Here is a 24,275-nt window from a genome sequence, read left to right as displayed (position 1 = left end):
AGTAAAGTGTCTTGCCCAAGAACACAACACAATGTCCCCTGCCAGGCCCCGAACCCGGACCACTCGATCCGGAGTCGAGCGCACTAACCATGAGGCCACCGCGCCTCCAAAAAAGCCGAATTCAATAATTGCTACAAAAGCCGAATTCAATAATTGCTTTATTATTCATTCAAAATATTTTCTTCGCTCAAACTTCTAAACCTAGTCGCAGCCATTTTTCTGCTCAACAAAAATAACACAATCTCGTCCCCAGCTTTTTTCGGTCAACGGTTTAATAATTTGCAGCGGGCTGCACTTTTGCGCCTTCTGGCGCGGAGAGATCTAAGTAAGTAAGTGCACTTTTGACGTGATTTTGACGTCATCGGTTCAATAATCTGCAGCGGGCTGCACTTTTGACGTCATCGATTCAAGATGACGAAGTTTCTTTCCAAATTTGGTGAACAGTAGCTGGTTATGGTGAATTATGCGTGTGGTTTTAACCAATCAGAAACGGGCAAATATTTTGAATGAATAATAAGAACTATTATTGGAGCAATCACTGACGCCGACTCAAAATAAATCAAGGATTGCGGATAATTTTAGCTAACACAGTCAGCTGGGGAAAACCGCAGAAATACTCGCCAATTGGAGTGGGTTTTGGTTTAAATTTGTTGTATGACAGTCCTATGACTGACAATGTTAAGAGTAGTTTTAGCCAATCAGGAGGCGTAGTAAGACAAAGAAAAATGGACGTTGGCAACTCAACTGTCGCACTTATTTGAGCACTATTCAGTTTGGTGAGGTGACCAATATCGAATGGGAAGGCGACAAATTTGACTGATTAATCTTCTGTCATGCTTCATTAATTTATTGAAGTTTCCTTCCCGTTTTTTGCTTTTTCAGCGCGTCCTACAGCACCCCCGAGACCAAGACTACTTGAAGGTTGTTATCAAGACTTTTAAAATAAATAACTGTCTGTGTCACTAATCCGTAGTTGAAATAAAAGGCAATAAAAGAGGCATTGTCTCCAGGAAGCTGAATTCCCCTTTCCCGCGAGAAAATCGTAACTTCGTTAATAAGTAGTCGCTCTTTGTATCTTTTTTCTGCTTGTCAGCTTGTCCGTAATAATCGATCCGATCTCCAGCATAATTGTTACTGAAAACGGCCAAAGCAATAATCATTTATAAGAACTTCATCTCTCTCAGTGCAATAATTAAAATAATGCTTTTTTCTTCTTCTGACCTCACAGTCAATATCCGGGAATGCCTCCGGGCTCATAACTCTAGGCGTATCTTGCATGGAGCCGGAGCACTATCATGGGATGAGACGCTGGCCAAAAAGGCTAGGACCTGGGCCATTCACCTTGCAAATGAGGACAAGATGGAGCATGCGCCTTGGAGTGTTCGTAAAGCCGGTGAAAATCTGTATTATAAAGCCACAACAAGTAGTGGGAATCACGCAACATGCAAGGACGCTCTGGAGGCCTGGTGATTATATACTTCTTGTAACATGTGTACATCAAGCGCTTATTTCGGCAGATCTGGTATCTACGAAGAGCTTCCAATACCAGCATGCCCCTTGGAAAATAACGTGGGTCCAAATGCGTGTTGGTCGTTTTTATGCTAGAGACGCATTGATAATTCGACCGGGATGAACTTGCGCAAAATTTGTTTTGTTTCTGTCCTGTTTGTCGATTGTAAAGAGGGACTTAAGACACATCATGAGACGAACCATCGGATTTAGTATCGGTGTATTCCAAAACGCACTGAAAATAAAGCGGAGAATTCGTCAAGACCGGTTCTTTTTACGTGCCTGTTCTTACACTATACACCATATTCCAAAATGGCCGCCATTTAGATATTCTTTTGTTTTTATTGAAATTAGACCTGGACGCCTCGTTCAAGGAAAAATATTCTTTTGAATTTTCAGCTCAAGAACGAGGCATCAAGGGCTAATTTGAATAAAAACAAAAGATTATTTAAATGACGGCCATTTTGAAATAAGGTCTATACGTATTTAACAGACGCACTAAAAATGTTCGCCCATGTTCGTCCCAGACGGATTATACGTCTCACATACTGTTCTGTTAATACACAGATCAGTGTTCTCATCTCGCATTACGGGAAATGACGGCCTTAAAAACCTAAACAAAACACACTAGCGTCGCAAACTGAATGCGTATGCGCGGAGCATGTTAAAATGGAAAGGGAGGAACAGCTTGGACAAGAACGGACTACGGAATCTTGTCGACGATTAGCCTCAACTCAAAGTTTTCCGTATCGTCTTCACGCTAAACGAATAAAATGACAGATGCATAGTTCGTCTCGATGAATTATTTCTCTCTGGTATAAAAACGGCCGGTAGAATGGACACTCAGTTCTAGCCGGTTAGAAGAGCACCCAGTCACCGGCGATTACGCGTGCAGAAAGGGCAAAGGCCAATACTACAGTCTCGTAAAATAGGTAACTACAGCTGTAATAAGATCGTTTTTTTCTTTGTTGTCGACTACAGCCTCCATCAGCTCAAATGACAACCCCAAAGTAGAGTCAAATGGCATGCCGAACGAAAGTTCATTTCGCTTTTCACGGCGCCTTCACTAGACTAACCTGATAAAGTTTGCTAATATAAACTGTGCTAAACAAACTTTAAAACAAAGACAATTGCAAAACCTGGTGCTGTAGTTTCGTATAATTGAAGAATTGAAAGCTCTTTGTTTTCGGTGCACATTTACAAACTCATTTTTTAAATTACGTGAAAAATGATTTTCATCATCATGATGGTCAAATTCAGAGAACTTTATTTACTATAGGAATTTGAAATTCTCAGGTATAGCGAGGAGTCGATTTACCCATTCGAGGATCCTCCAAATTCCCTTTCTGAGGTCACTGGTGGCCAAATAGGGCATTTTACTCAGGTAAGTGGGACCTTGGTTACTTCTGAAAGAGACTCAAAATAAAAAGCCCCGGGTAAAAAGCCAGCTTTTTCTTTCAATTTTTAGTTTTACCCACTGTGGTTTTTGCCAATGTTGGCTTTAATTATAAGTGGTAAAACGACAAGGAGCGCCAGTTTTGGTCAGACTGATCATCACAGTTTAACTGTGAACAATTTAATTAGCAACGGGACGAAGCACACAAGGCAAATGCGCCGGATCCTGGCGCTTCTAACCAGAAAATGTATGCAAAGATTTTATGTTCTTCTGAGGTGTTTTGCCCTTCAGCCATTCTTACTTGGTGGTTCTTGTGTATGATAACTTTATCAATGCGAAAGGCAACCTGAGGTGCAGAGTTGTGTCCTAAGTTTAGAATGCGAACAAATTGGGCTAATGCATGACCATCCTAACTGACAATTGCAACCAACTTCGAATTCCTCTCTGATGGCCCTCTATTAAACGTCGCGCAACGCTCTCTCCATGACCGTCAACGGCCTGGAGCGAGAGTTGCATTATGCTCCAAATAACAGCTATTCTTTTACGTAGCAAAATTGTTACCCTCTCGCGGTTGCAAATCTGAACGATATTATGTCTGATTTATTTTAATTGTTCAGTTCAAAGCATGGCTCCACGATGTGCAAAAATATACATTCTTTGTTTTTCACGTAACTGGTCACTTTTTCCACATTTCGATGCCGTATTCTAGAACAAAGTTCTTTTTCAAGGAGCTTACGCAAGCGACGTTTTTGAGGAACGGACGACAAGCGGAAGAGAGATGTTTCTTTCTTTAATTACGGTCTCAACACTACCACATTTTTACTGCTAAGCACCTTTTCTCTGTCAGTTAGAGACCGAGAAATCCTGACATGCAAAATGTTCATTTCCGGTTGGCGTCCGTGGCTCAAAAACATCTCGTGTGAAGCTCCGTATTAAGGACTTTTTAAAAGATCTAATATATACGACGCGGTCGTCATCGAGAATGCAGCACTTCCGGTACGCATTTTAACACGTATTGTTGCTGCAATCTGCACAACAAAGACGTTAATTCACAAAATTTGAGATTTTGTACGACAACGAAAGCATACAAATGAGAATGCTTCATTCTCAATTTTTGCTCTTTAAGATACTTCTCGCACATTATACGACTTGAACGAGATGGAATAACCGGAATGACATAGGATAGTGCAAAGTTAGATTTTGGGGTGACGTTTTCGTCAACCACGCCGTCGTAGGCCACCAATAACAAACTTTTTTTACGCAACTTTATCTCATCACAGTTGAGTTCACATGTGCATGTCCATCGATAGATGGTCTGGAAGTCAACAAAGAAGCTTGGCGTTGGAATTGCCTCGATAAAGAGAGGCTTCTGGACAAAGACTTATGTAGTAGCACGCTACACGCCACCAGGAAATTACTACGGTCAGTTTAAAAAGTAAGTGGGAAATAACAATTTGGCTTTGAAGTAATAAAGAAGGTAAGAGGCTGTTATCCTAACCTTGTTCCCAGGGCTTTCTCCATTGCCGAGAAAAGCCCTGGGAACGAGTTGGCTCTTATCCGTTAGTTACGAGCACGACTTCAGTTTTCTGGTCCAGAGTGGTTCTTTATCAGTCATTCATTCTTCTAAGTGCGATACTTATATCAGAAGCCTACATACGTGTCATTTCCACATATAATTTCGTATCAGACTCTGTGACTAGCAAGACGTTAGTAATTTCCTAATATAGTAGGACTGGGATGTTTACCTGGAAATAAGGAGAGTAATTCTTAACAGTGCAGGAGCTGTAATAAACCTGTACCTTCCCTTGAGAAAAAAAATCTAAATCTGGCTAAGAGATTAAAAATATACATATAGAAAAGCTGTTATAGTATTTAAGAACATAATGATTAAATTTGAAGTGCCCATCACCTCAACACACTTTTCCACTTTATTTATTCTCCAACACCGTCCCAAATACATTGTATTGTTTCAGAACCTTTTGATTGAAATTTGACTTATTTATTGGCTTTCAAAGACGGGAAAAGTTGTCATGCTTTGATCAATAACCGAGCAAAGAAGGGGAATGTAGTTCTTTGAAAACAGCTATGCAAATTATAATTTGTGACGCCAACTCGGTATCGAACACATTCCCCTTCATTGCTCGGCTATGGACAAAGTGTGATCACTTTTCCCGTCTTTCAAAGCCAATAAAAAAGTGAACGTTCAATGGGTTATAGGCACTTTAGAGGAGAAAAATGTTAAAGTTTGAAAAATGTATACTACCGAGAACTTCTCCATTCATACATTTATCTGATCAAACTAGGACTCCCGTCGCAAGAGCATAAGCGTCAGTTTTGGACGTAAGAAACGCGTGACTCGTATTTCTTCCGAATTCTGATTGGTTCATTGCTCTGCTGACTCGCCTAATGCAAGTAGTCAATGGTTTTTTTGACAGCCAATTGAAAACCCCGCTGATGAAACTAGCTCCCTATTGATCTATGACTCAATTAGTAGTTACATAACTGAGTGCTGTGCTAATTATTTTTGACACAAAGTGTTTCCTTTATATTAAAATGACCATTCTAGCATCGAACATGGTATACCATTTAGTTAATCGATGAATTTATAAGAGTTTCTTTTTGGTCGTTTGCAGGCTATCTTCAAGAGAAATGCCTTCACATCTATGATGTGCATGAATGCAGAGCTCTGTTTGATCTTTATTGGTTTCTCAATGTCCTGTTCCAGTCCAAGACCGTGATAACTAGACTCCTAGCTACAGCAAGACTCACAGTGGACTTAGTGATTATGAAGAATATTAAGTATTAAAGGAAATTGTGTTTTAAGCCCTTGCATGTATGGACAGCGTTTTTGGACATTTTAAATTGGCCTTTCCATTGTGAGGCGTCAGATGGTTGGAAAAAACCATGAAAAAAAGGAAATTCGTTGACTTGCTGTAATATTTCCCGTTGCTTTAACATATATGTAATGCAAGGTTTTTTGGTTTAAATAAAACTGGTCAATTGACCTTGCTGTGGTTAGTAATCACATTTTACATTCGATAATAACGAGAAGTACTGTTGGAGCAACGGGGCATGATAATTATACAAAAGTTTCTCTTTTGGAGTACAAGTGCAAATGTTACTCTTTGAGTTTTGTTTTCTGGCCCAGCTGGGTTGAACGACGAAGCAAACCTCGCTTCACTGTCGTTTAATGCAATTGGAGAGAATTCTGGGTAGGGGCCATCGCTTAAAGTCAAGATAGCGCGGCCAAGGGGCCACACAGTTCAAAGCTCTCTTCCACAGTTTGCCTAAACGAATAAAAGGCCAAACGAAATTAATGCCCACATTGCGCATTGATTGGGTTAGCTTTAGTGTTCACTACTCCATGGCCAGGTGCAGAAATATCTCATTTCTTGCTATTTTCGTATTCACTCAAAAAACCAGAAGTTCTCTAAGTTTGCAACCAATCTTTGAAGACACAGGTAACGACGACGTATGTACAAATGATGGTGGACGAACAAAAGGAAGTAAAGAAAAAAACTTTTGTTTCTGTTCACCGACACAGCGGTGATGACGTCACGGGAAACCCATCTATGTTTCTTTGACTTAGCTACACCGCAAATAGACGCTTTTTTAACTTAAACTGAACTTTGCAACGATGAATTGCTTATCATTTAGCCGTTTAAAAAAATCATTGTCGGAATAATATAATTATAATTACAGCGCGCGGAGCACTATGATAAAGAAAATATGGTGACCCATCGATAGCAGAAATTTTGGTTTTGCTTTTGACGTCATTGTACGACCGTCCCGTCCGTCCCTTTAATTCTTCATGTAAGCCAGTAGGCGAAATAACGCGATCCTAGAACCCGCGTTTTTTGGCGGGAAGTTGCGTGGGCTGGAACCAGTGTTTTTTAGAAAGACGTTGTATGGCCAGCTTACTGCATTAATAGGTGGTTTGCAACCAGTCTCGAGAGACACAGATAACAATGCTGAAATGTACAATTGCTGGTGGACGAACAAAAGGAGCTAATCTTTTGTTTTCGTCCACCAACATGTCGGCGATGACGTAACGTGAAACCACCTATAGGGAGTTTAAGAAACCTCGACGGCTACGGCGACGAAAACGTCACCTCGAACTATTAGTTGGAGCTATCCTAAGTGTTTCACGATGTTTCCACATTGTTTACGTTGTACATTATGGGCGAAGTATGCTATAACAGATTGGTACGTACGGATTTGAAGCAAAGAGAGAGAAGGAAAGATTCACTGTTGCTTGTCCACATTGTCGTCAAAACCTGAAAATTTGTCACTTGCGTTGTTGTTTTGTCCAGTACGAGAGACAAATGTTCAAAAATGCCTGCCGCATGTGCAGCACGATAATTTTTTTCCTCTTTTAACCAATAATATTACTGCTTTTTGAGGTTGTCTTTGTCGCAGCCGTCGTCATTTCCTAAACTCCCTAATATGTCGTACAACGAGGAAAGAAGAGAAAGATAGAGAGAAAATAAACCAGTAAGGCAGGAGACGAGTAACAGATGCTCAACGTCGAAGAGAGCGAGAGAAAACAGGCAAATTAGGAGCCCATGACTAGGAGCTTACAACTTCATTGCATCTATGGAACGGCGTTTTTACAGACCAAGTTATTTATAGTCTGATTTTCCCGCGAAACCGGACCTTTCCAGCCAATCACAAGTCTTGCATGAGAAATCAATCCACATGGGAATGAGGATTGGCACTCGTGCAAGCCAAATCGTATTTGAGAAATCGTCTAAAAATTGCTTGATCTGTGATAATACCGTTACATAGACCTAGTATTGGAGCTGTAGGCTCCCAGTCATGGGCTCCTGGCGAAATACTTAAAATTCCGCTTATCAGCCCTGGGCTTATATAACTTCGAATGGGGTTTTTGGTGGGCTTATAAACGAAGGGGCCTATATCCGGGTGGAAGGGAGGGCTTAAGCGGAAGGAAAGAAAAACGTTTTGAAATGAACCACAGCGGTGTTGACGGAAATAAATTTTTAATTTACTAACTTTTAATTAAACCTTTAAGCCTCATTATAAATCGAATATATGTCAATTTTAGGAACAAAATCAAAATTTAACAACGTGAAGGTAACCGGAATGCAACAAAGCGGAGGCTCAGAGTTCATCTTCTCTGTCATTGTTATATATCTTGATTTCTAGTTTACGGCGGCAAGGCTTCCTGCACTTAATTCTCTCAGTAGTTATTATTCCGTCTCCTTTTCAAGGTATAACTCAGTGACAAACAAAGGGTAATGCCACGAGCAGCGGAAGAAAGAACAAGCACGAGCACGAGAAAGCAGGAGAAGTAAAGGAAAGGAAAGGAACTTTATCGAAGTGTCTAATCATTCTAGTGCTGGAGCGCTACTTGGGGACACTGTAAAGTGAAATAAACAATTAACGCAGATCAAGTGAAATGTTGGTTTTTGAAGAGAGAGAAAAACCGGAGCACCCGGAGAAAAATCGCTCGGAGCAGAGTAAAGAACCAACAATCTCAACCCACATATCACGCCGAGTCTTGGTCACTCGTACTGTTGTAAAAGTTCTCAAATTGCACTCGTCTACGGCTCGTACAATTTTGAGAACTTAAAAAACATCACTAGTGCTTAAAGACTAAATGAATTTGTTTGTTTTTTTTTTTAAATAGATTGTTTTGAAGGGAACTACACAACTAGGAGTTTCCATGGCGACAAAGAAATCCGACATACTGACCGAGACCTATATAGTCGCCCGATATTTCCCTCAGGGAAACATTGTAGGGCGTTTTCCAACGAATGTGGCACGAGCCTACACTCGAAGCAAGTCACTTTTACTTGCTTTTCTAATAGCCCCTTTTCCGAGTTGCTGCGTGCCTTAGTTTCAAAGCGAGTACTGGTGCACAACCATTCAAATGGAAATGAGTTGCGTATTCTGATGAAAATCAAACAAATTCTCACCGCAAATTTTCCTTTCAATATCTGAGCACCAAGACTCACTTCGAAACAGAGACAAACAGCAACTCGGAAATGGCCTATTGCCAATTGCATTTGCTTTTGATGAAACTAACTCGCAATTCTTTGTAGGGTATGTAAGCTTGGATGGCCGTAATGGTACATATAGTCTTGATGTGAGATTTGGCAATTCGAAACCAAGAATATGCAGGGCCTTAGCCAGTATGAGGCAAACCGAGGCACTTGCCTGGGTCATCTTTTTCTTAAGTTAACTGAACAGAGTGTAATGTGAAGTGCTCGATTTCCATCCCATATGAACCATGTGAGCGTTAGCCCTACTGATGGAAATGGGCCCACACAAGGACAGAGAAAAACTCTGACCAGGGTGGGAATTGAACCCACGACCTTCGGGTTAGATCTCCGCCGTTCTACCGACTGAGCTACAAGGTCAGACGGGAGCAGGCCGTGGGAACTGAAGATCAAAGTCACGGCAATGAACATGTACAAGTACAAGGAAAGGTTACGTTTATACAAACGTTAGCCGTGTAGCACTTATATGTTAAACAGAGTTAACTGAACAGAATGTAATGTGAAGTGCTCGATTTCTATCCCATATGAACCATGTGAGCGTTAGCCCTAATGATGGAAATGGGCCCACACAAGGACAGAGAAAAACTCTGACCAGGGTGGGAATTGAACCCACGACCTTCGGGTTAGATCTCCGCCGCTCTACCGACTGAGCTACAAGGTCAGACAGGAGCAGGCCGTGGGAACTGAAGATCAAAGTCACGGCAATGAACATGTACAAGTACAACGAAAGGTTACGTTTATACAAACGTTGGCCGTGTAGCATTTATATTTTAAACAGAGTTAACTGAACAGAGTGTAATGTGAAGTGCTCGATTTCTATGCCGTATGAACCATGTGAGCGTTAGCCCTAATGATGGAAATGGGCCCACACAAGGACAGAGAAAAACTCTGACCAGGGTGATTCGTTAAAATAAAGCATAATTCCAGTGTTATCTTCAAAAAATACTCGTCATAAACACCTAAAATACCTACGAAGATTATTTAACGATGGACATTGCCTCAGTCATAACTTTTTTCTGGCTACGGCCTTGATATGTATTTTCATTTTGTTTTGCATGAGAAACCAAATACAGCCAAAAAGACCTAGAGGCTGTTTCGTTTAATTACTTGTTTTAGAGGAGGGTCCATTAAGAGAAACAAGGATTTATGAAGAGGTAAATGTCTAGTGTGGCCCATGGGATAAGGGAATCTTTGCAAATGTTAATTCAGCATTTTATGTTACAGCTGACACGTTTGTCTAAAGAAGGCATCGATGAATTGGCTTTAGAAGTCAAAAAGAAGTTGTCAATTAAGCTGTGTAACCTCCCAAACTTAAGAAGGCCTCCTCCTTTTTGTAATTAACGAATAACCAGCAAACAAAAAGTGAGAGAGTCTTCATTAATATTTATGCTGCATGCTCCATGCATAAAAACTCCATGCATAAAGACTGTTGGCAAGGTGTGGCTTTGGGGGAACTCTTTTTGCTGCGGGGACACAAATAATATTACCACATATGTTTGGGATATTTTGGCCAACCCCTGAGCTACTCGTCACAAATCGTTGAAACAGATACCGTTTCTCTCGAATTTTCTGGAAAAATCCTGAGATTTCTACTTCACACTGTTTTTTCCCCTGAAATGTGCCTTCTCCCTCCCCAATGTTGAGCCACGCATGTTTTGAAGCACTTAGACCACTGTGACACCCAAATCAACCTTGGGGAAGGGGAAACAGACACAAGTGTTTCAAGATTTTTGACGAGTATTGTAGATTATTACGAATTTCAAATGTAAAAGATAGACTCATGTTTCTTCAGCCGTCGTCCTAGGCCTTGGCGTCGCCGTGGTCATTGCTTGAGCTCGCCAATGCTGCTGTTAGGCCGCAGTCAAGTGTTACTATACGACGTGATATACGTCTCATCTCCTCGTCGGCAGTTATCGATATTGCGTGAAAGGTTTGTTTACACAAGTAATTCTACTGTAGACACGTTCTGACTAATCTCAAGCTGTCATGTTTCTAGCGGAACATTTAATTTAATAAACGAGGTGCAATTTGTAATGACTGTATTTAGCATTTCCTTTCTTCTTCCTTCTCTTTAGCCTTCGTGCACGTACACGCTGTTTCAAATGATGTGGGGTTTAATTTCCGTGTTAACAGCGTACAAAAAAATAGGAAGTAGAAATAGCTATCTTGTCCTCTAACACAAAGATAAACAGTAAATAGTGCGTGATGGATCACTCGCTCCATCGCTGTTAAACGTGGACTGCTAAGAATTATAAACACGCAAAGATTACTGTAATCTTTTGCTCGTTGTGAGGAATGCCAAATCCAGTTTAATTAAACGAAGAAAAAAAAACACACACCCCGCCCCCGCCCCCGGCCACGGCCCCGGCCCCGGCCCCGGCCCCGCGTTTTGGCTACTACAGTGGAATACACGGAATATTCTAAAATACGGAATACGTAAATTTATTCTAAAACACGGAAAATATTGAATATGGTGAAACGCGGAATATACGGATAATTCTGAAACACGGAATATACAGATTATTCTAAAACGAGGGATGAGAGGAAAGTCTTTTAAAAAGGGATATAAATACTAGCGGAGCTCCGGGCACCATAGCTAAGAAAACATGGTAACCCATGGATTTGAGAAAATTTGGTTTTATAGCCATGACGGCATGAACGTCCGTACATACGTACGTACGTCCGCCCCTCCATGTATGCCAATGTCACCAGTATCACGTAACCATATCACGGGCTCAAGTCTAGAGCTCATCGAGGAGGCAATCGAGGAGGCAATACTCCATGATATTAGACATCAATGTTATGGTCAATTGACACCTGTCAAAACAATTTATCCGCTGACCAGTATCACGTGACCATATCGCGGGCTAAAGTTACACCTTATCGAGGTCAGCTATTTTTTCTGAAGTTGACCGCTGACCCGGGACTGGTTGTTGATTGGATCGCAGGCTCAAGCAGGTGAGATACTCACACTCACACCTGAACGAGGCTTAATTTTTCGCGCTCTTTCTGTGGCTCGACGCGGCTACACATCCATGCTACGTCAGCAAAGCTCTTGACAGTCGATGATTTTCGTGTTCAGGTACGGTTTGGAAAAAATATTTTTCTTGCATTTTTCGCTGGTTTCAATCCAGGTTTAACATAATATAGCTGTAGTTATTCAAGCAAGTCAAGCATTGAAGGGATATAAACGTAAAGATGAGCGTTTGTTTTTAATTTGTTTAGGACTGCTTTTTGCTCCGGAATTGCAGTTTTTGGTATGTCTTAAGATTTTTAATTTCGAATTTACTAAGGTTGCAAGATGCCTGGACGGCCTATGTCAGAAGAACAGAAACGAAAGAGGAGAGAAAGAGAACGAGAACGACAAAACGGTACACCAGTAATAGTTTAAAGTTGGTGGAAGAAGTTACTCCACAAATTATATTATTGTTATTTCTACGGATAAGCTATTTCAAGTGGGTGCATATTTCTGAAAGGTGGTTTAGTCGTTTTTTCCTTTGTTCAGGAATGAAACTCGAATTTTTATCGTTAACTGGAATTATCTGTACTCTTTTTATGTTCTAAACATGTAATCGCAATGAGTTCTCGTAAAGGTATAAGGAGAAATATCACCAGCTTGTGTTTTTAGAAGTTTGTTTACAGCACGTACAGGTAATTTGTTGGAGATCTTGTTTGAAGTTTGTCCTTTTCTAGCCGATTCTGGTTCTGAGCCAAGCTGGCGTCTTTCAATGAAATACATCGAATTGTAAATGATCTCGTTTTCAGAGATAAAGTCGAATAAATAAAGTACATCAATAAAACTCCTTCTTTGACCTTGAACCGACAAAGATTTTCTATCAGATCACGAGCTATAGTACGTCTGTGATTTCTAATTTTAGCGTGATTCCTATTCGCTGGCGTTTGACAGTCGACTCTGAAATGGCTTCTTCCCTTTTCCGTTCGCTTGCTGAGGATTTGTCTGTTTTCTTTTAAAACTCTTGCGATTCAAGAAAAATTAATTGCCCAACTGGTGAATTTGACAGTAGATTTCGCTGGAAAAACCGATATCACACTCATCCCTTCGTGATTCATGCGATCAGTCGGTTTTTCAAGTGGAATTAACCGTGGAATTCACTAAATGAATGAAGGGGGTAGTTTCTAAAGAAACTGTGGTGCTGCGTCGGTGGGGAAGTAGTATACAAAAATTTGGTTTTATCAACGGAGTTGATAATGTAAATTGGCCACCGTACAGAGATTCTAAAAGCTGACGTTTCGAGCGTTAGCCCTTCGTCAGAGCGAATCGAGGAATTATGGGATACGTGTAGTATTTATAGTAGAGTGGGAGCTACGCTATTGCTGGTCACATGGCAACGTGAAAAAATTTTTGTTCTAGATTAAAAATTCATCTTCCAAATCGGCACCCTTAATCCTCACGGTATTAACGAACGCTTTTCATTTAACTAATATATTCCTATTTTTCACGTTGCCACGTTACCACCAATAGCGTAGCTCCCACTCTACTACAAATACTACACGTAACCTATAATTCCTCGATTCGCTCTGACGAAGGGCTAACGCTCGAAACGTCAGCTTTTAGAATCTCTGTACGGTGGCCAATTTACATTATCAACTCCGTTGATAAAACCAAATTCGTGGAATTCACTAGTTAGGCAGCGAAGAAAATGTTACATAATTAAGCAATATCCGGGAAAACCAAAAGGCGGACAGTTCCAAAGCCTTTTATTTTCACTGATCCTGCAGCCAGTAAAAATAAACCAGCTGGGAGCTCCGCTTTTAGGCTTGGCTAAATCTATATATTACACTCTTTGCCCGTGAGTAGTCTGGGTAGACAAAACTTCGGATGATAATTTTACATTTCCTCGCAACAAAAGATATAAAAATGTGTTACAGAGAAGAGTTCACCCCTGGGCAATCTGTGTCCCCGCTTCCGTTTTTGCGGTGCCTCTCGGACGGTGCCGAAACAACGCAGGCGCACTTTCCCACGCTCAGAGAAGGAAAAATGGAGGAAGACGATGGTAAGTGTCTCAATTGTCCTAAAATGTACGACATGTTATCGTTTCTTTTGCAGGCCGATTTACTAATTCAGTGCCTTTTTGAAGGTCTTTATTACAAAACCTAATTCAAGTATCAAGTAAAGCCTCTTTTAAAGGACTTTCCTCTCATCCCCCGTTTTAGAATAATCCGTATATTCTGCATTTCAAAATATTCAATATTTTCCGTGTATTAGAATATTCCATGTATGCCGTATTTTAGAATATTCCATGTATTCCGCAATTCCGCCACTCCACCATTCTCCCAATAGGGTCACCCGATTTCTGATGTCGCCATGTTGGACGGCTACCATTGTAAGCAGACTTTGATTCCATGCTTTACCTCCCTCGTTTAATTGAACGCTTTAGACTGCTCGTGGCTATTATAAAACCCTGCGCATTACAGCCGCTTCGTGCAGCTAGCTTCCGATCGGTGAAAACAATTCATGCTTAGCTATATAGTTCGCTTGATGTAGTTCCACTGATGTATCAGCTACTCGAATTGAAATTCCTTGCGTAGAACGACAGTTTTCAGGGTTTGTTTGTTTGTTTGTTTGTTGTTTAGACTTGAATCATTCTGGAATCATTGTGAACTTTCACCCTATGAGAAAGCGCATGAACCATTTTCAAAATTGATTCCTACCACCACCTGCTCACTCATTCTGTAATATTCACCTTCAGTCAATCAGTTTATTTATTGTCTTCATGCATAACATAAGAACTGTCAATAACGGCTTGTCTTCACTAGCTAGGGGAGAAAATTTCCTCAAATGAGTGAGTGCTTAGCTAATTGCTGAGAATTAATTGCTCAAAATTGTAACTGCAAGCATAGAAATAAGGCGTTTTTAACCCAGATGCCTAAGAACGAGGTCTGCAACTGAGAAATTTTACTAGTAGATGAGATTCTAGTGCTCAAATCCAGACCCTCGTTCAGAAGCATAGCTTCTTCTCAGTTGTCGTCGATTTGTTTGCGTGGCTGCACTTGTCTGGTAGTTCGATACCCATAAGTTTAAATTTTATATTTTGACAGTCGACTTGCGAGGTTCGAAACCTCATTAACTGTGAGAAATGACAGAATTCTTGATAACTGTTGACACCACAGTGATCGTATCCCGCTGAAATACGTGGAATATCGATATCGCGTAATATTGATCTGCATTCGCCTAGGATGCGGCCTGCAATTACACAATGGTGGAGAGAGAGTTGACAGAGTTTTCTGGGTTGAACAGACGTGTTAGGACTTTGAGAATATGCGTCAGCTCTTTATTGGTTATTGCCTCACTTTTTATGGCGATAATTTTACTAACAATTAAGTTTATTTTGGTAGCGATGAACAATAAAACGTTAGAGAAACAGTGCTAAGGGGTAAATCGCTAATTATAAGTTACATTTGTTGCCAAAAAAAAGATTTGGATATGTTCAATTCAACAAATCGAATGTGGTTTACCGTGGTCTGTACTCTTATCGACAACATTACGCGTCATCACTGGTCAAAATGCTTTGGACTCACCAGGCGCAGCCGAGTGAGTCCACAACATTTTGACCACTGAGATGACGCGTATCGTTGTCGATAGGAGTACAGATTACGCTAAACATAATAACTGTGAAAAAGCAAGCAAGACAGCTACTGAAGGGCATTGTAGCTGGGTGGTGGAATACCAATCATCGGCTGAGCTGCTGTATAGGTCGGCAACATTGGGATTTGTCCGTCTCCAAACTGGTTATTCACATTTCTTGCCTGAATATTCTATTAAAAGGAAAATTTTATTTCAAGAGCTTTACAGTGAGCCATGCCAATCACGGTTAGCATTTGAACTGGAAAAAAAAAGGCCGTGAAATATAACGGGCGGACGAAATGAATGATTGATGATTGATTAATAATTGATTAATCTTTTCTATAGCAAAATTCTTGATCGCGATTGGTTCTCCGCGAGCCCATTTGTCACTTAATCGGCGCGCGATCACCTGGATGTCAAATTACAGGTATCCAAATATTACAAGTTTTTGTAATTGGATACCTGTAATCGGATACCCACGTGACTCTCACGTCAATTACGTGCGCTTTAATGGCTTCCTTCTTAATGTTTCCTATTTTTATCGTTTTAGTAGTTCCGGAATATGTCAACCCAATTAAGGAATAACACTGCACTAGCCATAAGCCCACAAGTACGCAATGCGGACCGTTTTATAACAATAGCAAGCGCTACTGACTTTTTCGCTCAAACAAGTGTCTCAAAGCCTTTTTTAATTTCGAAATTTGTTATAAATACTATTAATAAGTAATTGGACCCGGATAAGTTGTTGCACAAAGTTTAAGATAGACAAAAAGAAGATTTGGGACCTTGTTACTCTTTAGAGGACTTCTGTTTCGTTTAAGTCTTGTTAGTGACTGTAATGACCGCAAATTGTAGATTTTGGGTAATGGTTCTTTTCAGTTAGTTGTAATTTCTTTTTTTAAGTCATTACATTTTAATTTTTGTAATTTTTTCAATTGTATTGCCTATGTTTATTGCACTCGTCCGATTTTGAAATCACTCGCCCGATTACTCCCCGAATTGTACTCCATTCGGTGCAATTACCATTACTAAATGATGGTGAATACAGTGGCCAACGCAATCAATGCGAAACGCGCGCAACGCGTGATGGAAAAGTTGGGTGTAATACCATCGGTATTCAAAGCTTTACTTGTATTCTAACTGGCTGAATTTTTTATGCCATGGTATGAAAGTTATTTGTCGTTTCCCTAAAAGATATATTACTTGACATACCTGACTGACTTGATTCTCTTGGGGGGGCTGGAAGAGAGAATCACTTATCCAAGCAGCACAAACGGCAAGGGCAACCTCAGTGATGCAAAATATTGCAACCAAGGAGCTTATTGCTACCGCAGTATTTTCCTGGTCGGTGAGTTTAAGAGCTGCGTCCTTCCTCGTCCTCAATAGGTTGACGGCCAGTACTCTATTCACAGTCCATATATATTGAAACGCTGTTATGCCTGATACTATGACGCTTGTCATGCTCACGGAGCTCACGGCGTTAATCTGAAAAGAATTAAAATCGAGGCGACTTCAGAGTAAACCCCTCCTTCAAGGAAAAATAATATATAGATTTAGCTAAGCCTAAAAGCAGAGCTCCTGACTACAATAAGTTAACGTGGCTCTAGCCTGCGATCCAATCGAAAACCAGTAACTGTGCAGTGGCGAACTTGAAATAAAATGTGAACCTGAGCCCGCGATATGGTCACGTGATACTGGTCAGCAGATACCTTGTTTTGACAGGTGTCAATTGACCATAACATGGATGTTAAATATCAAAATATCCAACATCGAGGCAGCAAGCCTCGGTCGACCTTCTAGTGGCTGGAGTATGGCCGCCATGTGGCGCGACGTCTTCGTATTTATCGTAGGGCGCAGGCACCAGCGATTCACGTCTCTAGCCGTGATAGTGTTAACCATGAAAAAAGAATTGTCGACGCATGCATGTGGTTCTGTTCCTATAGTTATGGTGCTCCGCTTGGCATTCCAGCTCCGCTCTTTATTTTATCAAAATATAATTGTTGCCAGAAAAACGTGTCGTTTTTGTATCACGAGAAAAGAGCGCTATTTCGAGATATTTAAGTGGATAAAATATTTGTCTCGTTTTATGTATGAAGGTAAATCGGAATTTTCCATTTCTGCCTTACCAAAGTCGAGGAGGGACTTGATTTGTTGACCAAAATCACTCCCATGATGCCAGCTGGTAACACCTTGGATGAAAAAAAGGGAAATGGTCAACATAAAAAGGCGAATTTTGCCAGGCTTCGTCAATCGATAAACCGATTATCGATATTTAATCGACAATTAGCTCTTATTAACCAAGCAGGAGGTCTGTATGGGAGTGTAGCTCAGAGTAGAAGAGTAAAACCCTCCAGTTTAATTATAGCGTCGGCATTGAGATGAGCCAAAAGAAACAACAGAGTCAGAGTCAGGAAACCAACATAAGAATAGATCTCGGAGTAGGCCAATCTAGTAGCATGCGGCTGAAAATAAACGTATCGTGTTGTTGCAGGTATTGTAATAACAAAACCATCTTTGAATATCCCGGGTGGTTACTGTCGATTTTTTAAAAAAATCGATAACAATCGATATTCCTGAAGACGGGAATTAACGATTGTTATCGTCTTTGGCCAATTGATAGCAGGCACGCTTTTGCGAATTTTGAGTGTCACGAAATTAAATCATTTGCGTGACAATATATCCTTTTATTCTAACCCAAAAACATTCAGATAGTAACAAACTTCATATTTATTGACCATTTCTTCTGCTTTTGTGCTTGTCAGCATTGTGATTTGCGATAATTCGCAAGTCTGTTTTTGTATCTCATAGATGTTCAGATTTCCAATTACGTGACCTCTCAACCTCGCGATTGTGTAAAACGTTCACCCTGAAGTCAAAATAGATACGTTCTCAGGAACCCGACAAAGAAGGCTTCCTGACCCGACAGATGAAAAGTAAATATTCAGATAAATATTAAAACAAAATTAAAAAACCAAAGACGTTGTTTTACTCTAAAAACGACGAACGGTTAACATTCTCTCCCGTAGTTCATGCAGTTCACACAAGGTGATCACGCGCACCTTTATGGTTGCCTAGCACGCGATCAATTTCTTCCTTTTGACAAAACATCACAAAAGTCAGAGACTGCAGAAATCTTCGTGTTTTTATGATCGATTGTCATTTATCTTTCGATGAGAAGTCGATTCAGAGCTATATATAAAAACTGTTATTTTTAAAAAAAAATTTCCGTGTCATGAAAAGTCTTTCCTGACCCTCCCCTGCTAAGTAGCGTCTTTGTGTGTGGAGTTTTCTCCGCGTATTTTGTTAGGTTTGAGGGGGCTGGGGTAATGCGTATATTTCTCTGGTGGACATAGGAGGACATTTTATTAACCTGAAATGGCGCCGAAAGTCATTGTAACACGAATGGCGTTTTAGTGCAGCTTTCAACAAAATACACTCTTATGGAACTCAAGAATGGAACGTTAAAAAAATAAAAACTATGTTATTTTTTTCCTTCATCTGTCTTTTGCCTCGTCTTTTACTGTTAAATCCCGGATTTTACGGTACTTTTTGGCTTAAACGTAAAACCAAAAAATGTTTGGACTTGGCATCAGATTAGACTGAAAAGAAGAGGAATTATGAAGCGGAAACAACATCTTAGTGTGTACAATAAACCTTTGCTTAGTGCAACTGCAAGACATGCATGACATGCAGGAAAACGTCTGTCAGAGCAATTTGCAGTTAGTTTTTTTTTTTGCCAGACTATTTATTTAAAGAAGAAACGAGTGAATTTTACTCAAGTGCGTGTTTTGTTATCTGTAAACTGAATTTATTACCAACGCTTAAAAAACTAAAAGACCTCAAAATCGGACAGGAGATTACAAAATAATTGAAAGTGTGAACGTGTGAGTAAGAGGGCCTCTCCTAGCACGACATCTGGGTGACCCCTCTAATGGTGTTAACGACCCGTGACTTGAAAAAATTAACTGGAATGCTGCAGTTCAGTGCCTTCTGTTTTTCTGTAACACGTACCACAGGCAACCCATTGTCAGTGTAGGAAGCGTCTAGTTATCTTTTAGCTACCCTAGTCCATAGTTAATAGACGAGAATGGTTATGAAACCCGACAACTTTCTTTGTTGTAGGTTTTTGTTCTCTTTTTTGGCCTTGACCGTGCACAAAACACAATAGTTGTTTACTCCGTATTGAGGAACTAACCAATAGAAACGTGTTGGTTACGTAATTTATGAATAGTGTATGATCGCAAAACAAAAGATTGTGCACGGTCGTGCACTTTTCAACCTAAATCTTGGCATCTTTGTTTGCTCCTTTGATGTTTGCCGAGCTTCCAAACCAGTCCTCTCTATTAACTATGCCTAGTCCTAGTAAATAGTTCTAGACAATTGCAAATTTCAATCTCTTTATTCTCCAGCCTTCGTTCCTGTAGTCGCCCTCGTCAGGCTCCCTCTGCTGCCGTTGCGCCGCAGTCAAGCACTACTTCGACGTGATATGCATTTTCTCGTCGACATAAGGGCCCATATTGCATGAAAGGTTTGTTTACACAAATAATCCTAGACATATTCAGACTGACCTTTCAAGCGAGAACACGAGGTGCAATTTGTAATAAAAATATTTAGCTTTTCTTTTCCTCTTTCGTCTCTCTAGTCTGCGAGCACACGGAATAGTCATCTTCTCCTCCAGCCAACACAGAGATAAGTAGTATAGGAGTTGGGGGTATGAGTTCATTTTTCATTTTGAGTTCAATTTTACGCTCCATTTTTGCGGGCAATGCCAAATCTTTCAAAAAATTTACAAAAGAATACAGCTGCCAAAAAAATTAATCTATGTATTTTTCTTATGAGCAAAATTTGTGAGTAAACTTTAGTAGTAGACTTTGTAAGTAAACTTTATGCCGTGTAAACTTAAGTAATAAATTTTATAAAATTGCTAAAAACGGGGCTTAAAACTGATATAAACTTAAAAAGGCTTCCCAAATTTTCGAACCGTATCTCTGGTTCTTCTTCGGGGGACAATGAATCTAAAATTCAAAATCACTGCTTCATATTTTGGTTCCCAAGAGATCTTAACAGCGGCACATATGCCCTTGGGAACTCCATTCTTTCATTCACAGAGTTCTTATCAATTTTATGAGTGTAAAGACTCCAGAAAAATTCTGCACTTGTAATTAGATTCATTCCTTTCAAGAATTTCGCCGTAGCGTGGATGGATGTCGTGCGAGGTACTTTCGGCATGTTGTCGGATTCCTGACTCTTTACTTGGGGCATGCGCGAGATCATGTTCCACTCTCCTCGAAGCCCAGCACCGTTTGCTCTCACCAATGTAGGAAAAGTCGCAGAATTTGCATTAAACCCTATAAACGATGCCTGCTATTTTTTTCTTCCGATGGACGATCCTTCGGTTTTACATGAATGAATCAAATTTTTGAAAACAAACAAATTAAAAATTTTGTTATTTCTGATGTTCGTTTTCAAAATGAAGCAGATCTTGTCAAAAAACATAATGGTCTTTTAATTAAAGTTAATAGACCTGGTCAAAATAATAATGATAACCATATTTTAGAAACAGGAATTGATGACATCAAAAATTATGATATTCTTATTCAAAATAGCGGTTCAACATTTGATCTCTATGAAAAAATAAGATTATTATCTCAAGTACCAAATGAAGCTATGATCTTCGCAGTTATGACTGCAACTTTTACAATTGCGTAGAGAAGCCTGAAAAATTCAGGACTTCAACGGGGTTTGAACCCGTGACCTCGCGATTCCAGTGCGACGCTCTAACCAACTGAGCTATGAAGCCACTGACGTTGGGAGCTGGTCATTTGTGGGTTCTAATGGTCCCGTGAGGAATGAATCAATGATGAAATGGTATTTGAAATGAATCAAATATGAACTGCGGATATGAAATCAAATGAAGCTATGATCTTCGCAGTTATGAATGCAATTTTTACAATTGCGTAGAGAAACCTGAAAAATTCAGGACTTCAACGGGGTTAGAACCCGTGACCTCGCGATTCCAGTGCGACGCTCTAACCAAATGAGCTATGAAGCCACTGACGTTGGGAGCTGGTCATTTGTGGGTTCTAATGGTCCCGTGAAGAATGAATCAATGATGAAATGGTATTTGAAATGAATCAAATATGAACTGCGGATATGAAATCAAATGAAGCTATGATATTCGCAGTTAGAACTAAAAACTACGAAGATCATAGCTTCATTTGATTTCATATCCGCAGTTCATATTTGATTCATTTCAAATACCATTTCATCATTTATCTCAAGTATCGTAATTTTTTTTTTATCTTATTAATATATAAATGGTTGATCACACAAGAAAACTTGATTCTTTGTCAGAAGGCGAAAAATATGATTTAGAAAACATAGCGAGAACACTTCCTGATTTAGTCATTTATATGTTAAAAAATGGTATCAATGATATTTATGTTCGAGAATTTAACACAAAAGTTGGTGCAAGCAAAGCTAGTAACAAATATATTAGTCAAGACATGACTGTTTATAAAAAATTGCCTGATGTTAGTTTTGTTTATTATGTTGTCTATTAAAAACGATATAAAATTATTTTCTTTATATAAATTCTAAAAATTTTTATCTAAGCCAATTATACAAATGACTGAACCTAGTTGGCTGAAATATTATGTTTATGATCCAGATTTAGATAATTATTCTGAATTTGATTCAGATTCTGATTCTGAATAAAAAATATACTTTAAGAATATAAATGAAAAAATTAAAACAAATAATTAGTTTATTGAATAATTGCTGTTTAGCTTATACCCGTATATTGAAAAGAACTAAAAAGAAAAAGAAAAAAGTATAGTTTAAATTATGACCCAGATTTAGATAACTATTAAGAGGTTGATTCAGATTCTGTTTCTGAATAACAAATCTACTATAATAATATAAATGAAAAAATTAAAACAAATAATTGGATTATTGAATAATTGCTGTTTAGCTTATACTCGTATATTGAAAAGAATTAAAAAGAAAAAAACAAGTATAAATAAAATTATGATCCAGATTTAGATAACTATTATGAGTTTGATTCAGATTCTGATTCGGAATGAAAAATCTAATATAATAATATAAATGAAGAATTTAAAACAAATAATTGGCTTATTGAATAATTGCTGTTTAGCTTGTACAAGTATATTAAAAAAAATTAAAAAGAAAAAGAAATGAAATAATACCAAATTTAAAAAAACCATGATGAGCTTAAATTGGGTCAGGAATGTGGGTCCCCGCTGTTTAGGTAAAAAAAATTACCTAAATCTCAGTGGGAGTTGTGACAAGACTCACACTAAAAAGGCAGAGCGAGAGACAAAGGGACAGAGAGGTGTTAATCCCGACACATTTGTTGGGCCGACTTCATCATAATTTCAAGTTACTTTAAATTAATTTTGAGTGACGTGTCAAAATAGTCCAGAGTCAATTTGAAATATTTTCTAAAACACGGTATACAACGGCCAGAATCATGCAATTAAAAAACGGAAAATTATTTCTTTATTCTCTTTATTTCAAATTAATTTAACAGGCAAATTATCTTAACCTTCAGGCCACCGAGATGAAACTTGTTTTGCCTGGCATACAATTTTCTCAACAGCAACGGTGAATTGGTTCTTTTCTGTTTTGAATGTAATCCATTTTTTAGTTTTATACTGACTTGTGGAACTCGATAACTGAGGCCGGAATAAAACTCAACAGCTATTACGCCTTCGAACATGTGCTTCCCTAATATCTCCGGTGAAACATGAAACGTTAGTGATGTCTTGGTGTATTTGTTAATTTAAACACAGGCAAATTATTTCTTAACTTTCAGGCTACCGAGATGCAACTTGTTTTGCCTGGCATACACTTTTCTCAACAGCAACGGTGAATTGGTTCTTCAGTTCTGATTTTAAAGCAATCCATTTTTAAGTTTTATACTGACTTATGGAACTTGATAACTGAGTCCGGAATAAAACTCAACAGCTATTACACCTTCGAACATCTGCTTCCCTAATTCTCCGGTGAAACATGAAACATTAGTGATGTTTTGGTGTATTTGTTAATTTAAACAGAGGCAAATTATTTCTTAACTTTCAGGCTACCGAGATGCAACTTGTTTTGCCTGGCATACCCTTTCTCAACAGTAACGTTGAACCAGTTGGTTCTTTTCTGATTTTAAAATGATCTTTAAGTTTTATACTTATGGAACTGGATAACTGGGTCGCAGGTCGCAGGTAACAGAGTGCAGGTCATTGTTTCACCAATACAAGAAGTAGCCTAAACATTCTTAAAAGCTAACCTTGGGCCTAATTAGGCCTAAACAAAAGTTTTTAGGCCTAAGGTTAGGGCCGTTTATACGAGAGAAAATACGGCGCGGCTAACTCTGGCCGGGGCTTACGTAAGCCGCGGCTTGAGAAAGCCGTGAACGTAGATTTTGTACCATTTATACGGGGTGTTCGCGGCTTACGTAAGCCGCGGCTTATTTTCTCTCGTATAAACGGCCCTAATGACGTGCAACCTGCGACCTGCAGATTAGACCCGCCGAATTTCGGAACGTGATCACCATCATAGTTTCCCGCAAAAAATTACCGACTGGAAGGCAACAAATCTCGCTTCGAAAGAGCTGAAAGAACTTTCCTTCGGAAAATTGGCTAACATTTCGACCAACCAGTTGATTTGAAAGGCTGTACCATTTTTTTCCGGGTGAGAGAGTTAATCCATAAATCCTATAGAACGAAAAGTGGTTCCGTGTCTC

At 39.4% G+C, this 24,275-nt stretch overlaps 2 protein-coding genes and 1 non-coding gene across 7 annotated transcripts in view; 1 reads left to right on the top strand and 2 right to left on the bottom strand.

Annotated features, from left to right (window-relative positions):
- The window catches only part of LOC138047234 (Golgi-associated plant pathogenesis-related protein 1-like), a 15,692-nt gene extending 9,765 nt beyond the window's left edge, over window positions 1–5,927 (top strand). For all 4 annotated transcript variants that reach the window (XM_068893989.1, XM_068893990.1, XM_068893992.1 and 1 more), the window contains 5 exons: window positions 883–921; window positions 1,229–1,466; window positions 2,806–2,893; window positions 4,216–4,382; window positions 5,539–5,927. In XM_068893989.1, the coding sequence (XP_068750090.1) occupies window positions 883–921; window positions 1,229–1,466; window positions 2,806–2,893; window positions 4,216–4,344 (494 nt within the window). In that variant the 3' untranslated portion in view covers window positions 4,345–4,382; window positions 5,539–5,927. The remainder of the gene's footprint in view (window positions 1–882; window positions 922–1,228; window positions 1,467–2,805; window positions 2,894–4,215; window positions 4,383–5,538) is intronic.
- A 9,272-nt stretch (window positions 5,928–15,199) lies between these two features.
- The window catches only part of LOC138047243 (uncharacterized), a 33,107-nt gene continuing 24,031 nt past the window's right edge, over window positions 15,200–24,275 (bottom strand). For both annotated transcript variants that reach the window (XM_068894006.1, XM_068894007.1), the window contains exons 2-4: window positions 17,641–17,703; window positions 16,727–16,999; window positions 15,200–15,696 (exon numbers count right to left, since the gene is read on the bottom strand). In XM_068894006.1, coding sequence (XP_068750107.1) covers window positions 15,583–15,696; window positions 16,727–16,999; window positions 17,641–17,703 — 450 coding nt within the window. In that variant the 3' untranslated portion in view covers window positions 15,200–15,582. The remainder of the gene's footprint in view (window positions 15,697–16,726; window positions 17,000–17,640; window positions 17,704–24,275) is intronic.
- On the bottom strand, window positions 21,242–21,314 carry Trnas-gga (transfer RNA serine (anticodon GGA)). The gene has a single exon. It is a non-coding gene; the product is annotated as a tRNA-Ser (tRNA).

This window comes from Montipora capricornis, chromosome 4 (assembly GCF_036669925.1).
Source record: "Montipora capricornis isolate CH-2021 chromosome 4, ASM3666992v2, whole genome shotgun sequence".
Lineage (NCBI taxonomy): Eukaryota > Metazoa > Cnidaria > Anthozoa > Scleractinia > Acroporidae > Montipora > Montipora capricornis.
The sequence above is the reverse complement of the archived record's forward strand: the minus strand, read 5'-3'. Positions and strand labels throughout refer to the sequence as shown.